Source organism: Arvicanthis niloticus, chromosome 20, assembly GCF_011762505.2.
Source record: "Arvicanthis niloticus isolate mArvNil1 chromosome 20, mArvNil1.pat.X, whole genome shotgun sequence".
NCBI classification, from domain to species: domain Eukaryota; kingdom Metazoa; phylum Chordata; class Mammalia; order Rodentia; family Muridae; genus Arvicanthis; species Arvicanthis niloticus.
Genome location: NC_047677.1, coordinates 51544708 through 51553337, shown reverse-complemented (window position 1 = coordinate 51553337; position 8630 = coordinate 51544708). Strand labels below are relative to the sequence as shown.

The following is an 8630-nucleotide window of genomic DNA, read 5'->3' as shown; positions in this document are numbered from 1 at the left end:
GGGAGAAGGACAGACAGAAGGACAGATTGAGGGAAGGTTAAGTTAAAGTACAGAAATCAATACATGTTCTATTGCACGCTTGTTTGCCTGAAGGAAAGGATACTGTCCGTGTCCCATTGGAACACAGTTATGAAAGAGTTCTGACACAAACTAGAAGCAAGACTGTTGAGTGAACTTATATACACACACCTTTAAATCTAAACTGAGTCTGGTCCTTTTTCATGATAGCATTTGAAGAGAGTCTATTCAGTACATGCAAGACTATAATGTAAGAAAGAAGGTGATGCAGACCCAGGCATCACCTAGGCATCGCCACTGTAGTTGTGGCTATTCCTTAGTTTCCCTTGTGGGATTCCATTACCTCTAAGATACCTCTGGGTGTGGGGATGATCAGAATAGTTATGTGGCTGAAGTAACGGGATCAACATCCTGCTCAGCATTTTACAATTATAACCTTACAGGTTATAACACTGTTCTATGGGGAGAGTGTAGAGTTGAGTTCTTACCATTGCTACAGCTGTCACTCAACATACCAAAGAACTACTGTGGGATTCTGCCAACTAACAAATATACACATTCAAGTTACACAGTCAGAGTTCAAAAATGAGGTCCAGGTATAACCATGGCCCTGATACATCCACCTTCATTTGAACTGGGCTAGTGGAACCTATGTTCCCATTATGATTCATTAGATGAGGGGTAGACAAATATCTCAAGTCATCTACAAACCTAGGGTTTGATCATCCCATATTATTACAATATAGAATATTTCAGAGGAATTAAGCAGAAAGGGAAGAATTTGAGAGATGTTACTGGTACAGTCCTATATGGATATATGAAAGAACCAAGAAGATACCTGGATGGTGGATGAAGAAGAACAGATGTGACATTGGTTATTCCAAATACTATCCTATTGAGAGAAAGGTAGTGAGTGAACTATTGACCTGCTCCAGTGGGGACTATTGCTGGCATGCTTCCTCCAGAGTTCCATGATCCTTTACCATAATTACAAGCTAATTAATTGTCTATGGACTGTGGAACCCTTGGGTCTCAGTTGAATTAATGAGCTGTTTCTCGATAGGACAGGAATTCTGGGACCCTCTCTCCACCAAATACCATGTCAGGCTTTCCACCACCAGGACCACTAACAGATGCTAACTCCTTCATGTACTGAGGGGGAAGGCTGTAAATCCTTGATGAAGAGATGACTCTGCCCTACCTTGACCTCATTTGTGCTATAGAAAAGACAGTGGATTATATTTGTTTACACAACCTGATTACTTACAAATATACTCCCTTAGCTTATTGATTTCACCGTTCTTTGCTTCAACTTCTCATGTTAAGAAGGTGCAGATATGTAGCGTTGTAAAAGATGATAGGTGTGTAAACAGACGCTTAACAACCAGCTTGGTTAGAGGGATTCAGAGCCTTGGTTTATAGTATCTGCTGAATTTACACAGTGTAAATACTCCTAACAAGAAGGATGGTAGCTAACATTTATTTACTAAGAAGTACTATGCACTAGTTCTAACTGATTGCACATACATATACTTAGAAAAGTGCCTAGCAGGGAACATTATCAATTCTTATTAATACTATAGATCTAGGCACCCATTCAGAGATGAGTAATCTTATATTCAGTTTTCTTCTTGGTGTCCATGTTGGGGGCTAGGCACCTGTTGAGAGTTTGGTGACAGACTATTGCTGGCCAAAGAGGATATTCTCTGGTTGAAGGTAAGTAAAATATTTTCTCATCTGTGAAATATCAGGTGAGTACTCAACAACCAAGCTTCATGCTGGAAGGAAAATGAAACCAGAGGTTTTGTTTGTTTGCTATTGGAGGAGGTTGCTTTAAAACAAACAAATAAACAGAAAACAACATTTAATTTAGTGTGTGTATGTATGTGTGTGCATGCATGTTTGTGTGCGTGTGTGTTCATACAGAGGCCAGAAAGGGGCATTGGATTCCCTGGAGCTGGAACAGGCTATTGTGAAATGCTTGATCTGGGTGTTGGAAACTGAACTCTGACACTTAGTAAGAGCACCAAGCATGTTTAACTGCTGAGCTCACTCTAGCACATTTCTGCTTTTGAAATAAGGTATCATCACTCTGTGGCCCTGACCATCCTCAAACTCACCACCCTCCTTCCTCCACCTCCTAAGTGCTACCATGAAAGGCATTGCTAAGATGCCTGACGTAAACAGGGTGAATTTCTATCACCTATACTGAATCAGGTGGTCATGTGGTTTCATTCTTTCTGGCTCTGAACAGGAGCAGACCATGGTCGGCCAGAGTTCACCTCTTTTTCTCTGAACACCTGGCCAGAGCAATGATCTCTGGAATCTTGATCCCAGTGTCTATTGAATAGGTGGCCTGAAACATGTTATTTGAACTGAGACAGTTCGATCATTGATAAAATTGGGAAGATCGTTGCAGGGACACTATGGAAACCAGATGTTCAGATAGCTACCTATTACAATCAGCCCAAGGAAAATACTTCACAAGTGTAAAATGCTAATAGAAAAATAAGAGAATGGTCACCAGACCATCACTGACCTCTTCAGATGACCAACCCCTGCCGTGGCTCATATCACAATGTTTATACCTTAAAGCTTAAGAAAAAGACAAATATACAGACCAATAAATGTCAGAGAGACAGCCAGGTAGTGGTGGCACACACCTTTTATCCCAGCACTGGGGACAGAGGCAGGCAGATCTCTGAATATGAGGCTAGCCTGGTCTACAGAGAAAATTCCAGGACAGCCAGGGCTACACAAAGAAACCTTGTTTCAAAACAAAAGCAGTCAGGAAGACAAAATCTAGGAGAAATTATAGCAAATGAAAGAGCTCAAGAGAGAGAGAAAAAGGGACAAATAAACTAAGGTATCTAAAATATATAAAGATATTCAGAAATGAGGCAGAGAAAAGGAGGGAGTTAATTGCCAAGAGAACAACCAGTTAGAAGCAGAAAGTCAATAAAAACAGAAGTCGATGCATGAATGAGTTGGGTGCCACTACAGGAACACACTAAAAACTGTACAAAGAAAGTGAAGAGTGCTTTGCTGCTATTGAAAACCAGCCTCCTTTGCCCAGGAAGCCAGTGTGAGGAGCCACCTGCTCTCTACCAAATTCCCAGTTTCCTCTCAGCTATCAGACTCTATCTGACCAGAAGGAACAATGGAAGAGAAGTCCTTAGGTGACCAACCTGGAGAAGGGAGCCCAGGAAAAATCAGCCTACCTTGTGTGTCCTGAGAAGTACACAGGGTGTGTTTTCAACAGGCCCTTTGTACCACACTAATCTGACAGTCTCATCCCTCCAACTAGACACAGACACCATGGTCAACCAGAGCTCCCCCGTGGGCTTCCTCCTGCTGGGCTTCTCCGAACACCCACACCTGGAAAAGGTTCTCTTTGTGGTTGTCCTGTGCTCCTACCTCCTCACTCTCCTAGGAAACACACTCATCCTCCTGCTGTCCACACTGGACCCCAGGCTCCACTCTCCAATGTACTTCTTCCTCTCTAACCTCTCCTCCTTGGACCTCTGCTTCACCACAACCTGTGTCCCCCAGATGCTGCTCAACCTCTGGGGCCCCACAAAGACCATCAGCTTCCTGGGATGCTTTGTTCAGCTCTTCATCTTCCTATCCCTTGGGACAACAGAGTGCATTCTGCTAGCAGTGATGGCCTTTGACCGCTATGTGGCTGTCTGCCAGCCCCTGCACTATGCCACCATCATCCACCCTCGCCTGTGTTGGCAGCTGGCAGGTGTGGCCTGGATGATTGGTCTGGTGGAGTCAGTGGTTCAGACGCCATCGACTCTTCACCTGCCCTTCTGTCCCCATCATCAGGTTGATGACTTCGTGTGTGAGGTCCCTGCTTTGATTCGACTGTCCTGTGGGGACACCACCTACAATGAGATCCAAATGGCTGTTGCCAGTGTCTTCATCTTGGTTGTGCCTCTGAGCCTCATCCTGGTCTCTTATGGTGCCATTGCCAGGGCCGTGCTGAGGATAAGCTCCGCAAAGGGGCGCAGGAAAGCTTTTGGGACCTGCTCGTCCCACCTCATTGTGGTCACTCTCTTTTACAGCTCAGTCATTGCTGTCTATCTGCAGCCAAAAAATCCTTATGCCCGAGAAAGGGGCAAGTTCTTTGGTCTCTTCTATGCAGTGGGAACTCCTTCTCTTAACCCTCTCATATATACTCTAAGGAACAAGGAAGTAAAGAGGGCATTCAGGAGGCTGCTCTGGAAGGAAGTGGAGCCCAGCTGACACACGCCCAGTAAGCTGAATGGGAAATTTGCAAACCTTGTACGCTTAAATTTTCAGACCTGTCCTGCCTTTGTAGTGGATGCCAGACTGTAAGACACTGTTTCAGTAAAGGAGCATAACTGTACGAAACCTTACATGAATCAAATGTAATCTATCTGTAGTTTCATTTTATTAACTCATTTTTGTTCTTATACACCTTCTAATTCCCTTCCCTTGCCAGAGTGCCACTATTTATTTTTTAAGGTTTTATTTTATTTTTTAAAGAATTATTTATTTTATGAGTTCAATGCAGCTGTCTTCAGATGCACCACAAGAGGGCACCAAATCCCATGACAGATGGTTGTGAGCCACCATGTAGTTGCTGGAAATTGAACTCAGGACCTCTGGAAGAGCAGTAAGTGCTCTTAAACTCTGAGCCATCTCTCTGGCCCAAGGTTTTATTTTTATTGTATGTCTCTGTGTGAGTGTATGTGTGTAGATGTCTGAGGAAGCAAGAAGAGGTCCCCTGAAACTGGAATGACAGACAGCTGAGTTATCCAACATGGGTGCCTAACTTGAACTCTGGTCCTGGAAAGAACACAAATGCTCTTAATGTTGAGCCACCTCTCTGGCTCCTTGTCTTGTCTGTGCTGCTGTTCCCACACTATGATAAAATGTCTCGGTAGCATTAGCTTGATGCCAGAAAAAAAGAGCCTTGGGGAGCAGCCTGAACTGCAGTCAGTGTTCTTATCAATGTCAAGACAGCCAGCTCACAAACAGGAATGGTTTCTCTTCTAGGGAGGCAGATCAATTTTTGCCTTGGGATTTTGGTGCCATCTACTGGCCAGATCTAAAACTGCAGTGATATACGACCCAAGTCCCCTCCCTAAACACAAGTGCACACCAGGGCTATTGGGGCTAATTAACGTTGTAGTTGATGTAATACTCATGTCTTGTGATGTTCCAGGTACAGTTTAAAGTAACTTACACCCTTTGACCCACTTCATTCTTGTAGTATTATGAAGCTTTTATTCAGAAGCAAAAACCAAGAGTTCAAAACCATCTCTCAAAGTTCTCAGCTAGGATTGGTACCCATCCAGCTAGTAATCCTGCCTTGATATGAATGGAGCCCTTAGCTCTTAGCTCAAATGAGAAGCCTTCATTTGTCCTCAAACTTAAGATGAGTCGATCTTAACTAGACACATGTTCACCCTGGAGCTAATCTCCCTATAGGTTTTCCAAGGTTTCCAAGAGTCTCACTCTGTGAGAACACTAGAGGTGACAACTTTGACAAGACGTTTGAGCCTGGAGGTTTGTCCCAGTAGGACAGCATCTCCTTGCATGTGCAAGGCCGTGGGCTGGAGTTCCAGTATCTATGATGATCTGAGAACTAGGAAAACATAACTTCTCCTTTTGACCTGTCTCCCTTCTCTCCCTTCCTTGGTTATTAGCCAGCCAAAATCCTAAACTTCTTGCCCTGACAGTTTGTGTCTCTGAAGAGCCACGCCTACACAGCACAAGTTCCTTACAGGTGCTCAAACATCCACTGCTGGACTCATGCTTGCTAGGTGTCAATTCAGAGAGTCTAACTCTCCCTCCTTTAGTCATCTCTTCCCTCTTGGCAACAGCTGAAATTTTGGGCTTGCCTGTCTTTTCTTCCCCCACCCCAAACTCCAAATTAAATTGTCCTCAAGCATTCTTCTGAGTTTCTTTTCTTTTCTTTTTTTTTTTTTTTTTTTTTTATCTATAAGACCAAGAACCCTCAAAAGGAACCCTGTGTTCTCCAGGCAGAGCAGACATCTTTTTCTTGAAACTTGTCCCATAGCAGAATATCTGAATATTTGACATGCCTGTTGACTTGGGAATCAGCATTATCTGAGGAAGAACTGGGACCTTAGCTATATAGAGAGAACAATTCGTGATGAACATCAAGATGGAAGTTAGATAAATCGAGGAACCCAGTATTATTAAATAAGGTTTGGACTGGCTTGGGAAGACACAAAACTACTGAGTCGAATACAACTTTCCAAACAATCCTTCCTTTAGTTTCCAACCTTCAGTAGTTAGGGTTTCCCGAGAGTAAGCACTGAGAAGGCTAGGCTGATTCCAAGACAGGCCTCAAATTGCCAGTTAAGGAGACTAGACCTAAATCTCTGTTTCCAAGAACTGGGCAATTCCAGACCTCAGAAACTGCCCCCGCCACCTGGCCCGAGGCAAGGACAAATGGGTTAGCCGCAGTTTCCAGACTTCCTCAGTTACTTCCTCCTCAGCAAGTTTCCAGCCCCCACACCCTAGTAACAGAATGTCTGTAGAGATAGACCCAAACAGATTAACACAGAGGTCAATTACCACAGAATTCCCTAAGGTCCTTTAAATCAGGCCTGCAAACTTACTTGGTTGTCTCTCTATTCTGATAATGGGAGACTCCAGCATGCTGGACTTCTGCAGAATAAAACACTCTTTGGGTTTACATTTTGCTATTTGACTCTGGATGTCTGCAAATCATGGACCCTTTCAGCACTTAGCAGAGATACCTGTGGATACCACAGGAGTCAGAGACATTAGTGTGGCAGCTCAGGGCCACACCTGCATGTCGTTTCTAACCATCAGTTCACTTCTGTGTCCCCAGCAAAGCTAGCCTTTCATTGTGCACAATTAACCACTAGCCTAAACCTATAGTGGAATAATTCCTCAAAACACACAGCTTTTTATATTTGTAATGTAAGGACAACATAAATCCCATTTGTCTCCATTTAAGGACCAGGCCTGACTTTGAAAAAAAAAAAAAAAAGGCCATAAGTCACCTGCTCCAAGGAGACCATAAAATCCAGAACAGGATCATAAAACCCCCTCCCAAAAGAACAGCCTGGGGAAAACCACAAAAATGGGCCATCTGCAGTGGGCAACTCTGTTTCATCACATGGCTAAGTTCATAATATTGGAATGCAGACCACTGACAATTGTGAACTCCCTAGCACCCACCAATGAAATTTTAGATTACCTAATCCTTCTAGAGAGTTCCCCTGTTCACTATAAGAAGGCTTATGTGCCTTTGTCTGGGGTTGTCATTTTCAAAGAATAGCAGATGTTTAGTGTGTTTTTGCATACTGAGTCTGAGGTCTTCCTTTGGGGATTTTTGGAGACTTACAGTACCTTATTTTTGAGATGGTCTCACTGTGTTGCCCAGGCTGGCCTGAACTCTCAAGAGAGCCTCCTGCTTCTGACTTCATAGATTAAAGGCATGTCACCAACCCAGCAGAACACGAGGCTTTAACACAAGCGTCTAGCAATTACTTAGAGCTAAAGACTACAGGAAATCAACTCCCCAAGGGATGCTGCCCAGCAGGGAACAAAATTTCCTCTCCTAAAGGAAATTTGCATTTGAAAAGGCCTCTTTCTTAGCAGTGAAAAGGGCACTTGCCTAAATCTACATAACAAATTTTTATTCACAGGCCGGCATTTGCCACTTTCCCTGATCTCCTTCCTCTAACACCTTCCCCCACCCCCCACCAGCTCAATCAGAAATGAAATCCATCTCCTTTGGGTAGACTATTCTTGTATAGTCATTTCCTCCACCACCACTCCCACAAGCCTCCACGTGTTTATTACTAGTATTCTCAAAAGCATGTGTGTAGCTGGTCTTTACTTCTTTGTGGGTTCTTCTTTCTTCCACCCTTCTCCACCCTCTTAACTCCCTAACACTAAACAGGAGGGAAACAGGATAGAAGGGGCAGAGGAAAGAGATCCCTAAATCTGAAATTTTGTTTCATTTCTTCTTGGAGTACAATTATTAACAAACCGCAGCGAACCCCACTAAACGGCCAACAGCAACCAACCAATCCCACCTCTCGAGGCGCTAGCATTTATATACCCCCTGAAAAGTTCCCAGAATTCTGCTAGGTCTGTTTTTGATAACTGACATATTCTACCTATTATGATTAAATCAGAAACTTTTTCTATGTAAGTCTTTTAACTTTGTGTGCTAAGAAAACCCGTTCCACTTCCCTTTGCTCTCTTCCCTTTGCATGGTGAGCCCAGTAAGCAAGTGAGTTGTGTTGGATTTCAGACCTGAGACAAGCAAGCCTACTTAACATGCCAAACCAGTAATGGCCTCCAGGTTCCCCCAGCATCCCTGGGGCTGGGTTCTTCACTATATAATCCAGACATTACATTTTGGTTCATTCTCATTCTCTCATTCATTCTCTCTCTCTCTCTCTCTCTCTCTCTCTCTCTCTCTCTCTCTCTCTCTCTCTCCCTCCCTCCCTCCCTCCCTCCCTCCTTCCCTCTCTCTCCCCACCCGCCCCCATACACACACATGAGAGCTACCCCAACAAACCTGAATTGTCTTATTTTGTTTATGGAAAAAAAAAATCAAGGTGAGG

At 43.7% G+C, this 8630-nt stretch overlaps 1 protein-coding gene across 1 annotated transcript; it reads left to right on the top strand.

Moving 5' to 3' along the window:
* The first annotated feature begins 1047 nt into the window (after positions 1-1047).
* Or2h2 (olfactory receptor family 2 subfamily H member 2) lies at positions 1048-6010 on the top strand. Its single transcript, XM_076916884.1, has one exon. It carries the CDS (start codon positions 3337-3339, stop codon positions 4267-4269), a length of 933 nt encoding a protein of 310 aa, XP_076772999.1. The 5' UTR covers positions 1048-3336; the 3' UTR covers positions 4270-6010.
* The last annotated feature ends 2620 nt before the right edge of the window (positions 6011-8630 follow it).